At 32.8% G+C, this 22,357-nt stretch overlaps 1 protein-coding gene and 1 non-coding gene across 5 annotated transcripts in view; both read left to right on the forward strand.

Moving 5' to 3' along the window:
* Positions 1–22,357, forward strand: part of LOC111000645 (KH domain-containing, RNA-binding, signal transduction-associated protein 2) — a 69,607-nt gene that overhangs the window by 35,238 nt on the left and 12,012 nt on the right. For all 4 annotated transcript variants that reach the window (XR_006750231.1, XM_022270173.2, XM_045628377.1 and 1 more), the window contains exons 3-5: positions 18,082–18,179; positions 21,064–21,180; positions 21,599–21,745. Coding sequence is in view for 3 of the 4 variants with exons in the window: in XM_022270173.2 (XP_022125865.2) it covers positions 18,082–18,179; positions 21,064–21,180; positions 21,599–21,745 (362 nt within the window). In the remaining variant the exon portion in view is untranslated. The remainder of the gene's footprint in view (positions 1–18,081; positions 18,180–21,063; positions 21,181–21,598; positions 21,746–22,357) is intronic.
* Trnam-cau lies at positions 7,031–7,103 on the forward strand. The gene has a single exon. It is a non-coding gene; the product is annotated as a tRNA-Met (tRNA).

The following is a 22,357-nucleotide window of genomic DNA, read 5'->3' on the forward strand; positions in this document are numbered from 1 at the left end:
AGTCACCTCATGGCGAGTATTATCAAGTCAAAAAATAATTAAATATCAGAAATTATAACTTTGACCGAAGTTTACTTCCTTTTAGATCCCGAACCACTCTATCGTTATATGTCATATGTCATCTCTGCGAAATTCAGGCAAACGTTTAGGTATCACTACAGCGGGTGGATGGAGGTGCGGGAGATATCATGAAGTTTGCTAGCCTAATTAGGCTCTTAACCAAACATTAATGAGTACACTATAGATCCATTTAGAATCATAAATCAACTCAAGCTAATTCTAAAACTTGCTAGATTAGTTAATCTTATCAGAGGTAAAGGAAATTTGAGGATGGCCAAAAGTAAATGTAAACATTTTCTTATAACCGTCAGATTGCATTAAGTTTATTGCCAGTTCTTCTCCTCGGTTCTCCGTTCTCGATTTGAGAACTGCCAGTTCCGACGTTCATTATTCTACATGAATTTAATTTTCCAATATTCATTCAAATCGTTTGTAACAGTCTATAGTTAATAGTTAATATAATACGCAAACTAAGCCGGTTATTATTGGTCAAGTTGTACGAGTACTTTGACGGTTGGTATGGAAGTTGGCGATCCGCCAGATGCAAAAAGTGAGCAGCAAATTGGAAAGCCTCTCAGATATTCTTAAGACCCCTTCGCTCCCTGAGGGTCTGTATGAAATAAAAGGTCTATGCACTCACTTATATAAACTAAAAATTGGTTCACAATTAAATATAGTTAGTATTTAATATACCTAGGTAACACTAAAATGCTTAGAAAATGAAAAACGGCTTAATGTAAAAAGTTGCCAATACTTTTACTGTTGTTTTTCGAAGTTATCTCCGTCCCCTCACATCGTCGCATTCAAACCACTGAGGAAAGCAGTGGGCCCATTCTTCCGTCTTTTCTATGGCATTTTCGTACGCTTTATCCGCATCTTCAGGTCTCGTAAAACGAATTTTATCTTAAGTTCTTGGGAATAAATGAAAGTCGCAGTGCGCCAGGTCAGGGTTTCATGGCAGATGACTCATTATCTCGGCACCTGCTATAGTCAAATATTCAACATTTCGTTTTGCGGAGTGCGTTGAAACATTGTCGTGGTGAAGGAGGAGCCTGCTTCGAGGGCGTTCCTGTCGATTTTTTTCCAAAACAACAGGCAAATTGAGATTGACATACCCATCTGCAGTAACTGTTCTTGCTTCTTCTAGCACAAAAGACAAAATAATGAGGCAATCTTTCAAATCTTTTTTCCTGTCTTCTGCCTTTCTTTACCTTAGTTTTACAAGTAAATGACATTTAACCTGTATATTAATAAACCATTATACACATTGTTTCATTCGACATATAAATATTTATGTAACACGTATGAACTCAATAAAATATATGATTCTTATAAATTTTATTTTTTCAACTGGTAATCAACTCTATGTGATTTTTATCCAATCCAAGTCATGAAGAAAGTTTTTGTTGGAACTGCAACTTATGCACCAAGCTCCTCACAGCGTCTTAAATATAATAAAAGACTTACAACATTTATTCCTTTTATTAATCAGAAATCCATATTTACATAGTATAAAACAAAAACGCTGCCTTCTGTCAGTACGCATATATTTTTAAACGTATCACTTGCCCCGAGGAACAAAGTCGTAAAGCACTTTTGACTTTCTTTGGTGATGTAATGTAATTGTAATTTTTCTCAGAATTTTCGCAAAACATTTTACAAAAAAACATTTCCTCTACGGAAATTATTTTGTGCACAATGTTACTAAAATACTTGTTTACCTAATTTTCTTTCCTGAAAAAGATCACAAAGCAATAAAGATAGTTAGTTAGTTATGATTGTAATTCTACCAAATAATCATAATAGTTAATGCGACAATTAAAATCAAATAACTACCACTCTCATAATATAATACATCAATTTCGACAAAAATAATATTTCCGCGAAGAGAGTGGTAATAAATTATTACTAGATATTACAAAATTACCGTCGTAATATGCCATTAATTTATCGTCCGTAATTATGATTAAATAGTGAAACTATTTTAAAGCTCTTCATTCTAATTTAGATATACCTATAGAATAAAGACACATAAATATTCTAATAGAGAATAAAGAAAAATTACTGTATTTAATTTAGTTAATTACACTAAATGGATAAATAATGCTTAAATCGTCGAATAGGTAAAATACTTGTATATATTTAGTGTACTTAGTATCCTTGTGATAATAACCTTTTATTTTTACTAAAAAAGATTTTGCTTGTATGATTCTTAGGGCAGGAATTATACTGTTAATAGGTGAACAGGGTCGCGTGGGCAATACCTAGCATTATTTCAATCAAAGATAAATCAAGAAGTCACAATGAAAGAATACCTAAGGAGAATATCTATTGTGTTTCCTCGGGTGACAGTTAGTCAAGTGTCACGACAGTTTACAGCACAATAGCGCTAACAAGCACAAGTTGAGAACAAATTGCATGTCACGACCTCTCGTGGCGCCTTCTGGTAATGGGACTCTGGAAAACCTTAACATTTCTTACCCGTTTTCCTGTAAATATGGTGTAATGAAGTAGTATTTACGTTTTTTTATACAGAGTTATTGTACGAAGTCATTTAAAGAAATATTTAACGGTAAATCCACCAGCCAACGCCGATTATGCTATTGGATGTCCAAAAGGTGATCGATGGAAACATGGGTCCCAAACGTTTTCGTTGGAGTAATCTCTCTTCAAACTGCACCTTCATCTTCAATTCTTCACCGACTGTACAGAATTACTGCCGTGAGCTGCTGGTTAGTATGGTGGTAGTGGTGGTGAGCGTAGTGTGTGGCTCAGTTGTGAAACGGCGGACGTCCATGTGATAGAAATTCGTATTCTGCCACGACGACGTGTGCTACTTTAAGTAAAGCAACGAAGTCTGATGAGTCATGGGACCATATCAACGTAATTTAGCTAACCCTAATTTCAGAATGGCTTTCATTCGAGAGTGTTCTCCGTATGTTTGCTTAGTGTATAAAGATAGTGAATAAAAGAATTCCTTTGGAAAAACCCTTTGTAACTGAGAGACTACGTTTTACTCGTACTTGAAGAAAATTGCTTTTAAAGTGACAAATTTCTTTAAAAGTCTTTACTTTGCGAAAATTGTTAAAGGCATTTTGAAACGATCGAATTAATAATGTGTTTCTTTTAATGCCACTAAATTAAATGCGCAGGTACTAAAATTCAAAATAACTTTATTCACAAACGTAACCAAGTACAAAAAAGAAAAGAAAATACGTTTTTTTTTTTGGAACATAAGATCATCATGGTATCACTTATTCCACGTCATTAAATTCGAGCCTGTTGGCATCCCTAGTCATCGGCAAAGAACACTTATGAACGTGAACAAAATAGATGTTAAATTGATGCTAAATTTACTTTTACTATCCGTTCGCAAGTTAATGGCGTAAAGCGGGCAAGAAGAACTCGCAAGAACTTGCAGTTGGAATACGCCTGTCTAATCTTGAATCCCCATTACCCTCTATATGTCACACAACCGGAGGCTGTACAAAAAAAAAAATATGTATTTCAAATTATCCCATAATATTATATAACATAAATACGAGAAAATTTAAAAAAATATAGCTCACTTTCATTGAATAATTTTATAGATATATGCGTAAATGAACTAACATTTTAAGATCTTCTCAAACTTATAACATTCAATCCTCCTGCCAGATATCTATGCTCGCACACTACCTTTAACTTTCCGACTCCCAGAACCAACATTGGGTACCGCGAGCCTCTTGGATGTGTTATGCTTTGGATTCTGCCACTAATATTGACCTTTTTACACACTCCTCTACTGCTTCATTTAAGAATGGATTAAAACAGCTATTAAGTCCTAAGACTATCTTTCTTCTTTTTATAACTACTAGTACGTTTGTCATTCTCCTGATTTAAAACTTTTGTGTTGTTTACTTAGATAACGTTTTGCTGTCATGTTTTGTTTTGTTTTGCGAAAGATACAAATCTTATTTTTTATCAGATAAACTTGTTTGTGGATTTATGCAATGTGTTAGTTTTATCTTTTTTTTACTTTTCATTGTATGGAGATGTGTCTGTTTTGTTTCCTAAGTAAATAAATACTATCAGAACTAATTCATGGTAGTAAAAAGAATCTTTTATGATACGTAACAATGATTTTCTAAAGGCAAAAGGGACCCTTTGTATACATTTGACCCAAGGGTCGGCCATAAAGGCATAATCAATACAGAAACTGTTATCATAATAGTGATTGTGGTTTATTTGGGACTGGTGTACGTGAATTTTAGTATAATATATGTCAGAGTAATGGTGCTGGTATCGGTTGCCATTTTCATTATAATTTAATAACATCAATGTCAAATTAGTTCAACCTTGTTATTAATACATCTCTGAAAAGCACTTGAAATGGAAATTATACACTAAATTTACATAATACACTAAAACTCTCTCACAAACGCTCCTATACTCCTCCGGCAAAGCATCAACTAAAATGAGTGGCTGTGGGCTGCAATTAATAGGCCAAACCAAGAGATTATAACAATTTTGCAATGAAATTGATGCAAAAAATACATAGCTTATGTTGTAAGGGTGAACATGGGACAAATAACACTAATTAATTTAGTCCTTGAAAGATGCTGTCTCTGAAAGATTATAGATTACCATTTAACGCGGGCGTTCAACTATTAAATAAGCGAAATCTAATTCTATTAAAATTATAATAGCAATACAATCAACATTGCTATAGGCAAATGAGCAAAACAATAATGCAGTTTAAAAGTATTTTTTAAACATTTTTAAAAGTAAGCAACTGCAAAACGTAAAAAGGAATCCAACTCAAATTCTAGTAATGGCCGACAATTGTTTTTTTTTTGTTGAAATATTTCATTCAACCTTCGTTCGAGTTAGTCTACCTTCGTTTCTTTCAAATTGCGACGAAAACCGACGCGAACGACTGACTAATCGAGAGGTTTCTTTGAACATTTTTCGTAGATTGCGGTGAATGCATAGAAGGAGGTAGCGACTTTCGTGATTCAATCGTGATTTTTATAGCTTGCGATGCTAACGCTGAAATGAAACTATTCTTTGAAACTTTATTGCTACAATCATTTAATCTAGAAATCGAATTGTTAACGGATATTAATTAAAATGATTGTTCTTTTTGAAAGTTTTTTGATCCTGAGGCGGTGCTTTCAATCCCGGATCATGTTTTACTGACGTGTGTCAGGCACAGTAAGCTGTACTTTTGTGTATACTGTTGTTGGCCGATAAAGTTCTATTTTATATGTGCTAGCTATACAGATACTTCATGAGCCTATATGCATGCCCCTTTAATTCACTTTTGGTAATATTTATTTATTTTATTAAAGTATTTAATAACTCTTAAGCGGATATAATCACGAATTTAAAACACTACAAATGCATTATTTTATTATTGTATGTCGCACACTGTTTTATTATTTTACTCTCAAATATATATTCTACGGTTTGGATATTTGTAAATGTGTGAGGAACATGTATACTAACAATACAAAATAGACCTGTATAGTAATTTTATTTTGGGACTACATTGCCTTCACATATATTATAAATAATGTTTACAAATATTGGAAATTATAGTTTATAAAGTAACTGTGGAGTTTCTTCCCCATTCCTCTCCACACGAAACTACCTTTTGGAAGGGGAAACTAGAATCATCTTTATATTTAATTTAACGTTCAAAAGTGCCATTCCAGGTGGTCTGATTGATTGATAACTGATTTGATTTGACTAAATTACTTCACGTTAGTATCCGCCGCTTTAATACTTGAAGCAACTTATGTAAAATAATTCGGTACATATAATTAAATAAGTAATATCATCAAATGATTTACCTAAAGCTGTAATGTCTAGTAGCAAATCGTACGCATTATTATCAATTGTTGTCAATTGAAAATCACATTTTATTTGTTAATAAAAAAAGAAAATTCTTTAATAAAATTGAATTCACTTTTGCCGGCGCGTTTTTAAAAATAGTGAAAAAGAGAAGTGTTGAATGTAACGTTATATACTCAAACATTGGGTAGTGTATTCGTAGCCCTTTGTTCAAATAGTTTCAGCGTTTTATATTTTACATTGAAATCTCTTTTGTTGAAATGGGAGCACGCTAGGGCCGTGTTGGTTTTAATCTAATAACTGAAGTGAACTGTGCTTACACATTATGTTCTAGGACTATTATTTAATAGTTGAGTATAGCAAAGTATTTTTGGATTTATATAATAAAGGATTTAGTGTTCATATATGGATATTACTAACAAATGTGTTCATTTGGAGGTATTTACAAACACCATACCTTGTGTTGCGAAACAAGACGGAAACGAAACATTGTATAAGTAATAAACAAAAAGAACACCTTTAATTGAAGTTGTTTTCTAGTAAATTTTATTTGTCTGTATTATGTTAAAATGTAAGTTTTTTAATATATGTCGAATTTACTTACGATAGCAACGAAGCCTACGTTTTGACTATTCAAAGCGTCATGTTTCATGTTAGTCAAATGTATAGACTATTTTCGTATCAGATACTCTACCTCGTTCCAGCTTCGCACGGTTGGACATTTATTTTAAAAGTATTTTGAAATAATGTTGGTCACAGATGTATTGAGAATTGCTTCTCGTATAGGAAGATTTTTGTTATTAGATAAGAATATACGTATTTATAAAATAAACGCTGACGTAGTTTAATCAACACGCAAACAAATTCACTAGATTTGCAGTGTAAGCGTAATAGTTCAACTCGAAACTTACCTCTAGTGACCCCTTGTATTAAGGACATAATATCCTTAATATATTTAAATATGACACACAATTTCTTTTATTTTCACATTTATAATTTTCATGCTTTAATAATTGGTGGTCTGCAATAACCATTTCTCCGATTCTTCTTTTGATCTTTCAATTGTTTTTGCAAATCGAGTATATGAATGTCATATTCCATACAATCAGTAAATTTGGCACCATCACCATCGGCCTCGGTGGCGCAGTAGGCAGCGCGTAAGTCTCATAATCTTAAGGTCGTGAGTTCGATCCTCACCCGGGGCAATCTTTTTATTTATATTTTCCTGTTTAAGTGAGCGTTAAAGACGCTAACTACACCATCTAAAAACATTTTATACAGTAAGACCATGTCTGATATTGGGTTTGGTTGGTTGGGTAAAAATCTAAATTTGAAGTCAAGATCTAAATTGTTTGATAACATTTTTTTATTGAATGATAGTGGGGGCAGAATAGCTACGATAATGTACTGAATTGTACTTTCTACTGCTTATATCTGAAGAAATACCAAGTCTCCGTCTACTCTTATTTGGGTTCAACGTGTAGTCCACAGTACTATGTACGCGTCTTTCTCGGTGGTATCACAAATATATTACGTCTTTCTTTAACAATTCACAGACGTATTAAAAATATCCATTATTCCAAACATTAATTCTCGTACACCCGAAACTAAAATACACCTTTCAAAGAACAATTTATCGTTAAACATATAAATTCACGACAGTCTAGTGTATTTCAAGTGCTTTATTTCAGTACATAATATATTTTTCCATTAATCAATCAGTGTAAAGAAAAGCTTAAAGTAAGTGGGCATTGGAAAACATCCAAGTATGCAACGATGAAGTGCCTGTAATATGAGATAGCGAGTGTTGCAAGCTTGACATTTCAATATCGTTATGAAAGGTCACCGACCTTTAATAACGTCCAAAAATGAGAAACGTCACAGGGTTTATATCGCTTGTAGCGAATCGTAGATACACACTAAAAATGTACAATATACTATATTGTGTAGTATTTTCTATAAGATTTTGATGTATGTGGCAACATAAATACAGGAAAATAAGAAAAAACGAAAACAGACGTCACTCAGAACAGACTTTTATGACGAGTGAATATGTATTCTTTTCCTTGAGCGTTTCTATAAGAATATAAATTAATTACTGTTGCTTGTGAAGAATAAATCTAATGTATAAATAAAATATGTAGATTATATTTAAAATATATATTACGAAAGTCAAATCCAATTAAAATACAATTTATTCATACTACAACATATAGTGTAGTCCTAAATATAAAACAACTTCATTTTAATTGCTTGAGAAACAATATTCAAGGAACAAAATTTCTACCAGGATCCTTCATCTGTTGATTAGGGTTATTAATTGAAGCAGACCGTGGGTCGGTTAAAACCATCAATTATTGTCAACAGTATCGTGTGTATGTTGAGATGGATTAAGTTTAGTCTAATACTCGTAGAAGGTTTAATCATATATACGTAATATGCTATTTGATATTTATAATCATGTTGATATGGGCACTATTTTTTAGACTGATTAAAGTTTGTCGTACAATGAAAACAATCATAATACCTCCCTTATTCGAGTATTGCAAAGCAAAATATATAATCCTCTTGGAGCTAAGGGCCATGTTTAGGCCCGCAAGGTTAATAATCTTTTTATAGAAAGTGAGACGCAAACAGCCTGTTCAAACAGGGTTTTTTTTACTATAAAAACAAATTATCATAAAATCACCATATTGGGATAACGCAATATATGATTATAATATATTAAAAATACTTTACAAATTATGCACACATACACATCAATTATATTAGTACGTCAATATTAAAAAAAATAGATAAAATTCAGGAAATAGGTGATTCACAAATTACGGTAAGTTAGAAGATAGAAAATTAAACATTTTTTTCAAAGGGGGGCAAACGGGCAGGACACTCAATAGATAATGTTAAGTAATACCGCCCATGAACACTCAATAACAGAGGAAAAGAATTGGTACGTTCTTTTCTTGAAGAACCCTTTATCGAATTGGTTCTATAATACTTCAGCGGGCTGATGGTTCCACATAATGACGGTGCGTGGCAAAAACTGCCTTAAAAACGCTCAGTTGTGGAACGACGGACCTCTAGGTGATACGGGTGGAATTTCGTATTCTGCCTCGACGATGATAAAACTAAACTGCAGGTATTAATCCGAACAACTCCTTTGAACACTCTCCATAGTGAATGCGGTAGATAATACAGAGCAACCAACTCTACTATGAGCTTATGTTTTTACATAGTAATATTTTAACGAGTACGACAACCAATAATGTGATATCATGTCCTTTTACGTCCTATGTAAAATAAGATGTAAAAGGACATGATATAAATTCTCTCACAAGTATTAAATTCAGTACTTCAAACTGCAAGCTATTTGAATACTTAGAAAGTGAATTTAATATACTACTTTCGCGGAATATTAACTTGAAAAGTGCATAGCTAAGCAATGATAACGTTGTAAGACATCATAGTAAATATTAATAATTTCCCACATGACCCATTACAATAATTTGTTTTTCTTCGTAACTAATTTTGTCACGAGTTAAGACTCAAACTGTTACAAAAAATTTCTTTGAATAATCTGTATTCCAATGATGTTTAACTTGTATAGTAAAAAATGAATCAGTGGCGATACAAGCTTTTTAGACCTGGGCCTCAGATTTCTTTATGTACAATCAGGTTGATTCATTATAAAAATCGCACAATAAACCAAATAAAAAAGGAATGTAAATGTTATATTATTTGTCATAATATTAGTAGGAACAGTTAAGTTATTTTAAATTCTCGAATATTTTTTAAAAATACTCTCCCACGTTTTAAAATCACAGAAACGGGACATTGTATCTTTATTATATAAAATAAAACGTGCAGCATCTATCCCAATAATATACAAAAAATTTAATTATTATATAGATACTCATACAGTTTGTACGTATTTATCTATTTCATGATATATACAAAAGTATGGAAAACGAAGTTTCAGGAATAGTACATGTGAGTGGCAGTGTTTGAATTGAATTTACGTAAACCCCCCGGCAAATTCAAGTTGATGGAAGGTTTTACTTGGAATGCGCTCCGATGTCTGAAATTACCCATACAGTTGCAGTTTGCGATGGACCTATATATTCATTACATATAATACTTCTTTACCTCTGTACTCTTTCGCGAATCTTTAATATTTGTTCTCGTGAATACTATGCTGTTCTCGGGAAACGTACTGTTAGGCCGGAAAACAAATGTGCCTGTTGGAAAAAAACTTTTTAAATTTCGATTTTTTTTTATCATAACAATCAAACATACATATTTACAATTTCTTAAACTACATACAAGAGACGATGGCAAGTCGCCGGATGGGAAATCTTTGATCCTTTGGAAGATGTGCACAAGTAGCATCCTATACTTTGGTATGAAATTTTGTTTTTACTCATAATATTATTAATTACTTAAGATTTCATGTGGACGATAACACCTTTAATGGCAGCTCCTTACAAAGGTGTAAAACAAAAAGAAAACTCGGTGATTTAAATGAGTGGCGGAGAGTTTCTTGCCAGTTTTTTCTTCCATTCCACGCCCTTGATTTGAGAACTAGCAGTAAATTTAAAATTAGAAGCATTTAAAATATATTTCTTTTTTTGACGTATTTGACCTTCATAAGTGTACAATATGAACCTATATGATACGGGTGAAATTGTATTTTGCCTCGACATCCGATGTAGAAATACATTATCTATTTAACGTAGAGAATAAGATATAAAAAAGCTAAATTTTTAACAATATGAGTGGTCTTCTGTCATGTTTCACAATCAGAAAATTCTTGCCTCTGTATACGAATGTTTCTAGTACAAAGCCCGTACGATTGTATCACTTTAAAACTTTACGGACAACGGAGTTATCTCAATATTCCCGCATTGAAGGGACGAAGGGTAGATTTCAGATAAGGGATGTATGTACTTGATTTAAATCCGAAGCCATTGTGAAGTTTAATTAGTTAAGTATTCAACAGATTCATAAACATAAATAAATTTTACAAGCTATATTATATACTGCACTGGGCTACATAACTCCATATTTACTGAATCAGTCACACAGGCTATACGTCCCTATCAGAAAAACTGACACTATTACCATCATCCATCATAATATTACTTCACTGGTAACGAATAAAATAAAATAAATCAGTGGCGCTACAACCTCTTTTTAAATCTATTAGGCAAGTAGGTGATCAGCATCCAGTGCCTGATACACGTCGTTAACTTTTTGGGCTTAGACCCAAAAAGTTAACGACATGTCGGTTTCCTCACGATGTTTTCCTTCACTGTTCGAGCAAATGTTAAATGCGTACATAGAAAGAAACTCCATTGGTGCACAGCCGGGGATCGAAGTTACGACCTCAGGTATGAGAGTCGCATGCTAAAGCCACTAGGCTAACATTGCTCATTATAACGAATAGATGCTCTTTAAAAGAACGCCTAAAATGGGATTATTTCTTATTAAAAATACTTTAGATAATTAATACGTACTTTATTACTTTAAAGTATAATATTACTATTTTAATTATAAAACTGGCCAAATTTATATGAAATATACTTAATTACAAAGATAAACAAGCTTCCAACTAAAACTCCCAGTGGTGAAAACATTCAATACAAACATTGTTCTCACGAATATTCTATTTAATCTGTGTGTTGCTATACAAGTTATAATCTGTTCCAATCCCAAATGTCAAGATTGTCAAACAACTTTCCCGCGTTATTTATGCTTCATTTAGCTAAATAGGGTGTAAAGTTTTTTTTCCTATTTTTTTAACTACTTATTTTTTTTATTTACATTTATTCAGATCAAAAGATTACATGATGCTTTGTGATTAAAGATATAGAGAGATTTTCAGAGTTTTATTATAAAGAAAATTAGGAACAGACTAAACATTTATACATAACTATTATCTCCTAATCTGTGTAAGGTTCATTCATAATGAATCAAGTCGACCACAGAGCTGAGACAATTCTAAATCACTTGCCGGATCAAATCATTGATAATTGAGTTTCCAGATTCAGGGCCTTTAACCACTTCAGTCCAATTAATCTATTAAAACATATTTATCAGCTACACATAAACTTAATAATTTTGGTACATTATTAATAGATAGGGACTTTATGTATTATAAATGTACCGTTCATTTTACGAGTTTTCGAGGCTCATGTTTCAAAGACAGTTCACAACTTAGCTTCAAACAAAGAGTTTCATTTATTTGAACATCCTCCCAACAACCACAATCTAACAGTAAATATATTTTATATTCTTGACAAAATATATTAATAAAATAAAATATTTGAATATATTAAATTAATTAAATGCCTAATAAAAACTTTTTGTCCCTATGTTTGTAAGCCTATTACAGAAAAGATTCTAATCGGATTTAAATGCGGTTTACAGTACCACTGTGACCAAAAAACTGTTGTCATTTGCATGTTACCTATTATTTCCATAGCCATTATGTCTATTTATCTATAATGTTTCGTAGAGTGGATTATTATTTGAATGACATCATCATCAACATGAACAATAACTAAAAATTAATGAATAACTTCATTCTTCAAAATAATATTAATATCTGTTTACAGACACGGTATTGTTGTAAGTAATATATTGTGGTGATTTTGTATTTCATTAAACGAAGGTCAAATAAAAATTTAAAGCCACTCGCGCGTCAAATAATATCCAAATAATAAACGAAAGACGATTGACAACCCCATGACGGCTCAAGCCGAGATCCGGGTCTTGCAGGAGATGTGGTCTTGCCCCAGTCGCGAGAAAAACACCCATTCCAGCCGAGCTGGGCTCGCCAAAACAACCCGAACTGAGCTGTAAGGGGCCTAAAGGCTAGCGCTCAACATCGAGATCCCATTAAAAAAAATGAGTATTCATGAGTTATCGAAGTTTGTTATTATCTCCGCTCGAGGACTCCTCAGGGAACTTTGAAAGTAATTTTTCAATAATAATTATTTTGATATGATGATATTTTGTTACTGTTGTTAATATTCTAAAATAGTTTCTAATTAATTTCTAATTATAGTATTTAAGCTAACACAAACAACTAACGTAAACTAAGTGAATTTAATTTTGTAGCCTAAAGCAGTGTTTTCGAATTCAGCGATAGGATAACATGAACACAAATATATCGTAAACTACTTGGTGACGCGTGTGGCTCAATAAGCCTATTTAAAGAGTTGTGGATGATTACCTCTGTACCTTGTGTTATTTATAATATTAATACAGATACAATATCAATACTGTATACGTTTTATTATTCTATAGGCTTTTGTTGTTATAAGTAACTGCGCAAGTGCAGTACAGCCTTCGATAATGTCAACTGACACCCAACGTCACTTTATTTGGTAGATATTATAAAATTCTACACTTAAAATTAGCTGGAATTTTTTTCGCGCTTTCGTAGTATCAATCTTCAACACAATCTTTCACAGTAAATTGATTGATCCGTTGAATCAAGGCCAAAAAACATTTCAAGATTTGAAAAAGTTAATTTAATTGCCACGTGCAGCTGCTCCAAGGCAAATATTTGAGTTGGCAAGCCACAACGATCAGGCTGTTACCGAAACTATTTGCTAAGGTCAAGTCAAATAAACGTTATCTAGGCTACCTCGAGACCCTGTCTTTCAGTCTAATTGAATGAACTTGCTTGTGTTATATTCAAATTTATACTCCACTTAATAAAATTGCAATCTTCACGTTAATTTAATAGAGTTTATGCAAACAAACATAAGTTCACACATTTCAACGCCTGTTTCATGAATAATCTGCTTGATACATGTAGATTTTCAAACTATGCATTCTATGAACTATCGTGCATATAAATTTTCTAATATGTATATGAAAGAAAGAAAGAAATAACTTTATTAGACACAATATAACATATGCTTAATATACTATTTTTTATGTAACAGGAGGCAAACGGGCAAAGGCTCACCTGATGTTAAGTGATACCGCTGCCTATGGACACCCACAACGCCAGGACGCTCTTTTGAAGGATCTTAAGTCGACTTGGTTCGGAAATACTTCAATAAGACTTTGTTAGGTTTAATCACTTATAGAATTGGTTTAAGAATAATGCTTATTTTATATAGAATAAAATAAAACGTATATGTACTTAAGTACACGCGTTTTTTTTATATAGGGGGGCAAACGATCCTGCCGGACGCCCAAAAAGGACAGTCATCGCAGCCTATAGACACCCATTTTTAGTAGGTGGTTTAATGGAGGCGGGAGGAAGTTATACTTCTTTGGCATAACAAGATAACAATCTTTTCAAAAATTTTATCTTTCACCTTATTTTACGTTTATAGAATAAAACGACGCTATCAATAGAATAAATATTGACTATGTTAGGTAGACTAACTTCAGGGTATCGGTATTTTGTGACGCATCTCAAAAATTTACTCTCATTATTTTACCCTACCGCGCGAAATGAAGTATTACTTAAAAAAACTTGCTATTTTATTACCTTTAGTAAGATTATGGTAGTACTCCAATAATATACTAAGAATAGATTTTTTTTCATAGAACAGGGGGCAAACGGGCAAGGCATCAGGTAAGCCTTCACCTGATGTTAAGTGATACCGCTGCCCATGGACACTCTCAATGCCAGAGGGCTTGCGAGTGCGTTGTCGGCATTTTAAGAATTGGTACATGGTTTACACCTTTGTACCTACTGGTTTCATCACAACTTTGTTATTGTAGATAAAATATTTCTAGATAGAGCAGTGTTGGCTTAGTAGATTCAGCCTGCCACTCTTATTCCTGAGGTCGCAGGTTCAATTACCGGCTGTTCATCAATGGTCTATATGCGCATTTAAAATTCGCTCGATTGGTAAAGAAAACCATCACCTACATGCCACCATTGACAAATGATCATGAAACAGGTCTAATTAATTTTCATTGAAAGAAATTTTGAAGTAATTTCATGTATTTTAATTGTATGATTTTAAATGTATTTTATATGTACTACTAAAATTCCAGCGCGCAACACGGAAATGCAACGAGGTTAAAAGTCTTACGATAAAATTGTATAAGTTAATTTCTTTGTTCTCAGCGCGTCACTAAAAATATTACAAATTCGTTGAAAGATACTCTTCTAAATAAAAATTTTACGTTAAATTTAATTTTAGTTTTTATAGAACAGCCGGCAAATGGGCAGGAGTTTCACGTGTTTCACGATACCAGAGGAGTCACTAGTGCGTTAGCGACCTTTTAGGTTACCAGTTATGGAACTACGAACCTCAAGATGTATAGATGATCAAACTCAGCTGCAATAGGTTATGTCATTATTTTTACCTTCGACAAGAATCACTAATGTCTAGATCTTAGCTTAGAAACTCAGCAACTTATTAAAGTATGTGCAAACTAAGTCAGCCCGAACATAATATCAAAAATTCCTTCCTAATGAAGATTACTGCGTCCTATCAGGCGTCGTTTAGGAGTAAGCACCAATAAACACGTCCGATATACACTGGCTCACACCAAACATATTACGTGTACCGCTTAAAGCTGGCATAGACATTCGTGTAGCTAACAACGATATCTGTTTGTATCTATAAACAACAAATAATTTTGTGGCGGAACGATATATTAGGCCTCCTTGTAGCTATTTCATGGATTATTTTTATAATTAAAATACAAGTCTCAGACAGTCTAGATTATACTAATTTCTGCGCGATATTTGCCATCTTCAAAGAACACGTGGAAGCGCATTTGCGGCATAAAGGAAAGCTCATTGGTTCCATTGATATGCTGGTTCTTCGGTTATATTGATTCAAGACACATGGATCAACATCTGGATCTAGTTATTTAGCTAAAACTTAGTAAAATTTCTACAAGAATTTTACATTGTTAATACTTTTAGGGCTTTCCCTATTTCAACGCTGATATTCTTGTTTTATATAAGTAGGTATTTTATTTATATGAATTAAATTTCAAAGAATTTATTTTAATCATTATTCGAAGAATTATAAAAAAATAATATAAAAAAAGTCGTCGGGTTTAAAAAATTGTCATGTACATTTTCTCAAAACACTTCATGTTATTAACCTTTAAAAAGGGTTGCCTACATTCACCAATCTAAAAAAATTCTAACACTGATAGATTGTTGACGATACTGTTATACCTTGCTCCTATCATTATCGATTACTCTTTAAACACACGTTCCACATCTTGTAATGTAATATATCCTTACAGATTGTAATTTTAATTAACTGTTTCATGTTACCATTGAATTAAAATTATGTATTGGAACATGATATAATTGCTATTTGGCACGTTAATTGCTTCAAATATTATATTGTTATTGTAAGGGAGACTACGATGCTAGATGAGGATTTACTCGAGCGTCATAGAGACCTATTGGGCGAAGCTTAGATAATTATAAGAAAAAACACCTTTTCATCGGTGGGGGGAGAGTTTATAGACTTTCAAAAATGTAAAAAATGTGCCATGGACATGGCCGTACGTAACGGTTGATAATGAATGTGAACCTAAAAAAAGCTCTTATCTAATAATATGACGATTTGGATGTGACTCAAACTCGCGTTCGTTGTTAGAATGTGCAAAAAAATCGCCATTTTGACATACTCATCATCAAGATGACGCTTTGTGTACAAGTTTGCAGCTCTCCCCTTTCTTTACGTTACTTGCAAATGGTCAGATTGGTGAAATACACACTTCTTAGCATGTAACTGACTTAGCCTACCTCAATCTGATGCGCTCGACAATGTCTAATCATTAACTTTTTTACTTATCTGATCCTTTAGCCTTGACCGGCGGCCATATATATGGAGGTCATATATTTTGGTAGAATTACTTAACCGGGTACAAGGTACCCTGTATATTAATCTGCCACGCTGGAGTAAATCCCGAAATCCTCTCGTGGGCTCCCCAGCTATTACATTACTTACATTTAAATTATTGATAAAATAAATAATAATCCAAAGGCGATTTAGGCTAATTGAATTTTAAAGTTATAGTATTGTAAATTTTCCTTGATAGCTAAATAGGTAATTAGTTTTAAGAAGCATATGTCGTCGATTTTGAGTTGGGTGTTTCCGCTTTCCCGACATTTAGTAATGAGCACGATTTTCTTTAACCTGCATTCTTTATTTTGTCTGTTCTTTTCTTCCTTATCTTACATCGTTCGATCGAGTCACCTGTTCAGCCCTTTCAAATATAAATATATTGTTTCAACGCCGGGTATCGAACTAACGACATCAAAGTTTGGGTTGTATTTTATAGAATTACTTAATATTTCATAAACGATGGAAAAACAGTTCTGTATTATTTAAATATACCCGCTTCAAGCTAATTAATTTTGGCAATCGAGCAATGTGTCCCCTGCTTAGCACAAGAACAGACAATGCACGATAGTATATTAATTTTGGAGGCGTTCCCGGCTCTAGCCGGATATCCTGTGGAACCTGAGCCTGTGACGTTTGTAATGGATTAGGGAGCGATGGGCTTTTACTTCCTACGTTTGAGATATTTATATAAATTGCAAATTAAACCAGCGGTTTCGTCAGACCTCATTTAATATGAATAAAATCAACATAGATGTTTCACTGCCTTATATGATATAAATCAGTCGTTTACTTCATCGTTCTTTTAAAATAAAGTAACTTGTAAACAGTACTGGCTGGTAATAATAAAATATACTTTAAGTTACATATACTGAAATAACAATATGCATTGTTTTACTTAATTTTGCCTTTGGCCTTTACGGTTTCTTATTTATAATTTCATGATTTCATATGATCATGTTTTTTCGTCCTCAAACTACAACATTCCTACTGCAGACTAAACCATCCCTTAAAATATTATATAATAAGTTAACTTATCCTGGTGTTTAAATATACATTTCATTTTTTTATCATCTTGAAAAAATCATGTGAGGAAGGAAATAGTGTTCTTAATAATTTTCCCTTTCCCCTCTTATCGAAATGAATTATTTTTAAATAATTGCAGCAGAATACAGTTAAAACATTACATTTAATAGTAAAAACTGTTGTAGGCGCAAGAGATAGCGATGATAAAAAGTTTTTGTCAGACAGTGATATAAACAAAAAGCACAGCCTGTATTTAGTTTCACTGTTTCGTTTTACTCATGAGTGACACAATTTGTTACAGGAGAATGGCGTGGAGAAAGAAGAATGTTGGATATAACGAGGGACAAGCCAGTTAAAGTCTGCGTTCGAGTGGTTGTTCCCGTCAGAGATCATCCAAAGGTAGGACATTATTAGACCTACTTGTCTTAGCAACTTTATCGGATTATTGCTCCGAAGCGTTAGGAATTATATGTTTGTCTTGTCTATTAATATGTGTTGCATTTCTATTAATTATTTATAAGCATTATATTTGTCTCAACTGATTATATATTATCGAGACCACACAGTGTAATACTAGTTTCTTTTCTTGCGTCTTTAATATCCAAGGTTTTAGATAAAAAATAAACTTTAAGCAAAAAATAAACTAAAAACATAGTATCTAACAAATGAAATATATTATTACAGAGAAACATTGTTACATACTTATTAAAATCGAAATAGAATTATAGATATAGTAGACTACCAAATTTATCGAAATCAGTTGATTTTTTACTGAAAACTGACTAAATAATGCTAAGAAACTAATGAGGCAGTTTCCGACTTTCATACAGCTATCTACAGAACCGAAAACTCTGGAAAATATTCAGAAATCGTGAAACAAATCACAGTACAAAATAAAAGAAAAATAAAATCCCCATTTGTAACAAACAAAGGACGACTTAGCACAGATTCTAGTGTAAATTTGTTGCACCTGTACCAATACAGCTGAGGTAGCTCTGCCAAGCAAAACAAAACCATCTCGCTGGGTATTACTGGGATTTATACCAAACGAAATAAGAGACTACACACATCTATTTCACTTTGACGTTGACTGTTCGGTTTGCGATAAAACTGATTGGGAAATAAAGTGATTTTGAGCTTTTTAAATATTAATTTTCATGTTTTGTTTGCTTTTAGTTTGTTTGCATATTATAAACGCATTTTTAGCTGTGCTGTGAATAAATCGAAACATCAAGGTTTATAAATACCGTAGACCAATACAATGTTATCAAAAATTAATATTAGACACTTCTTGGTTAAAGTTATAAATAATATTTGGTATTTTTTCGTTTAACCATTATACTTTTAAAATGCATTTGACTCAAGTATCCTGTTTATTTAAGTTTCAAAGTTAACATATATTTTCTATTAAAACAATTTCAATAAGTCTTAGTAAAGTCCCTAATAGATTGAGTAGGAAGTGACGAGTAGTGTCGTCTGCAAATGTTATTTTATTCTTGCCCCGTTGACATGTGACGGAGGTGCTTTCAATCCTATTTACCTCTTAGTTTTCTTTTTGGTCGAATTCCAATTCCCTCACAGATCAATTTTACAAGTATATTTGTTATATATATATATTATATTTATCTCATATTTAATTGAACTGATTTTAGGATTTCACACGGTTATCTTCGCTGTTGTTTATACCTACTAAGTTGTATCAACCCTTATGTTTCATTGTTAGTTTTTTTTATATATTTCTTTAATGCCAGTTAAAAAAATAAAACTGCATTTTTTAAGCAATCGCTTGAGGAATATATGTAACTTTTAGAACAATCTAAACAGTCCAAATTTTATTTAAACCCCATAATTATTTTAATTTTATTAGATAATTTAAATTGAACCCATTTTCAAAATTACTCTCGATAACAAGTCGCAGTAATACTTAGGCAGGTGATACTGTTACTTAATCATTGATTAGTATTACAAAAACTTAACCTGAAAAGCCTCTCATTGTGTCGCAATACAATCTTTTTTGCCATAACAACATTTGCATAATAACACATCTATTCAAATTTTATACTATGATACACCTTGTAACAGATTCACGAACTGAAAATTATTAATTAAATACAAATTTAGTTTTATAGTCAATGTATTAAAATGGTTACTTCGGCAAAGTTCTCAACAACTACAACTAAAACGTGCTAGAACGGACACAGTTTTAATATGTTTATATGATGAACATATGCTCTATATGTCGACAATAACGTACTCTTAATTATATTCACTTGCAACCTCTATTTGAAACCGTAATAAAGTGTCAAGTATTTCGTACCCTTATAAACCGCCAATTATCAGAACCACAGGGGAGCTCGGGAAATAAACTGCTCCAACGGGAGACGGGAAACGAATTCCCTGGATTCGATCGCAAGGCCGGAATGACGTTCATCCTGTCACTTGAAATGTTTATAGCCTTGTCTACTAAGACACATTGACCGGACTACGAGACCAAGAATTATGGTTTAGGGTTAATAGTTTATTACGATAAACAATGTCTTTTTATCGAAGTTTGCAATGTCTCATATCCTTTTAGACTATAGCAACATTTTTATTCAAATTTTCTGTTGTGTTAACTATAATTAAAGTAGAGTTAACCTCGTAGTGGACTCGCGAGCGGTCGTGCTCTAATGAAGTTTTCTTTCTGAGTGCGCAATCCATCAAACACATGCTTCTACGGGAATGGTGTGAGGCTGGCATATTTTAGTTCCAATATGGAAGTAATATTATGACGGAGTGAGATAGGGAAATAGATTAAAGACGAAATTAATGACAAAAACAATTGACGAGAAATGTGGGTAAGACAGATAAAGAGAAGTGGGGAGGAGAACCAGGCACATTAATGAGACAGCATGACCTCAGCTTTAACAAAGACTTCTTAAGTGTTTTTATTTCGACATTAGAGTTTTGATCTGCTTGATTGAAACCGTAGCTATATTTAGAGCAAATTGAATTTGTAATAAACAAGTTTTGAGACAATTTGTCTACTCTTTCCGCCACCGAACCTGAATCGACTAAAGAGTCAACGGCAGTTATGGAAAGGAGTGTCAAAAATTTCATTGATATTTTTTTACTTAAGTACCAAAGGTTTGTAATGATAAATTTAATTATAATAACTACAAGAATTAGACAGCAAAGTACAGCTTTGAGTTTTAGAAATTAATTTGCTTAGTTTTAATGTTTCGTCTAAGTTGTAACTATAGAAGTTTAACTCACTTAAGTAAATAACGCATTTTGTCCCCAGTTTAACTTCGTGGGAAAGTTGCTCGGTCCAAAGGGCAATTCTCTTAAACGTTTACAAGAAGACACGATGTGCAAAATGGCTGTACTGGGACGAGGTTCCATGAAAGATAGACAGAAGGTAAGTTATTTATAAGTAAAGTTTAAAAAAATATTTTAAATTTATTTGGTAAGATTCTTAATGAAACCAGTGGATAGAAAATTATATTAATCAAAAAATACTGGTAATTCCGAATCAAAATCAATATTTTTCATAATTAATATGTTAGTAATTTATTTTTTTCCATAACTTTATAAACTTGAATTAGCCTCGCCGCCGTAAGCCCTCTACAAAAATCGCTTTATTCGTTTCTAGTCAACCAGTGTAATTTAAGTAATTATTACTGCAAAAAGCTGTAATTTTAAAATATTTATACGCGAGGCACCTTCTGTGCCCACAAACACGACATAAATACCGCAACCGCCCAGGACCTAATAATTATTAAATACGAGTGAATTAGAAAGTAACTGGAGTGATTAGGAATTGATTTTGTTAACAGGAAGAAGAGCTACGGATGTCAGGAGATCCCAAATTCTCTCATCTATCAGAGGAGTTGCATGTGGAGATCAGTGCATTCGCGACACCAGCAGAAGCCCACGCCCGTATCGCGTACGCACTTGCTGAACTAAGAAGATTTTTAGTACCGGTAAGTTTGAACAATATTACTTTTAAAGTGAAAAATATTATTGATAATTAAATCTCATTTATTCCTTGAAAAATTTACAAAATACCCTTATAAAATATTTTTTTTTTCAACGACCTCTTATACTTATACTTACTACTTATACTTGGGCCTTCTCCAATTGGCTCCATCTCTCTGTGTTTTGAGCATTTTTCTCCTAATCCTCTCCTCCAACTTCCTTAAGCTCGCCAGCCCACCGTACAAGAGGGCGATCTTGCTTTCTGATGGCCCTTTCCACTTTGTTATCCTCTTTGTCCTTCTGCCCATTTCCATTTAATTTTTTTGCAATGGGATGGTGCATCAATAGCCTTTGTTTTGTTTCTTATTTCTGTACATCTTGACGTACTCTTGTCTTTCAGTTTTAAATTGAGTGTACTGCGTTCCATTCCTCGTTGCAAGCTGTTATGTTTCTATTTGTGTTCAAGTATGTCCATGATTGGTTACCGTAAGAAATATATGGTAAAGTGGAAAATAATCTAATCAAATATGACTAATCTCCCGTTATTTATCTGTAGGCATAATGCGCCTGAACAAATGATCTGGCAATCTATATTATTAATATTAGTGAGTAGTTCT

The sequence above is a fragment of the Pieris rapae genome, chromosome 5 (assembly GCF_905147795.1).
Source record: "Pieris rapae chromosome 5, ilPieRapa1.1, whole genome shotgun sequence".
Classification (NCBI taxonomy): domain Eukaryota; kingdom Metazoa; phylum Arthropoda; class Insecta; order Lepidoptera; family Pieridae; genus Pieris; species Pieris rapae.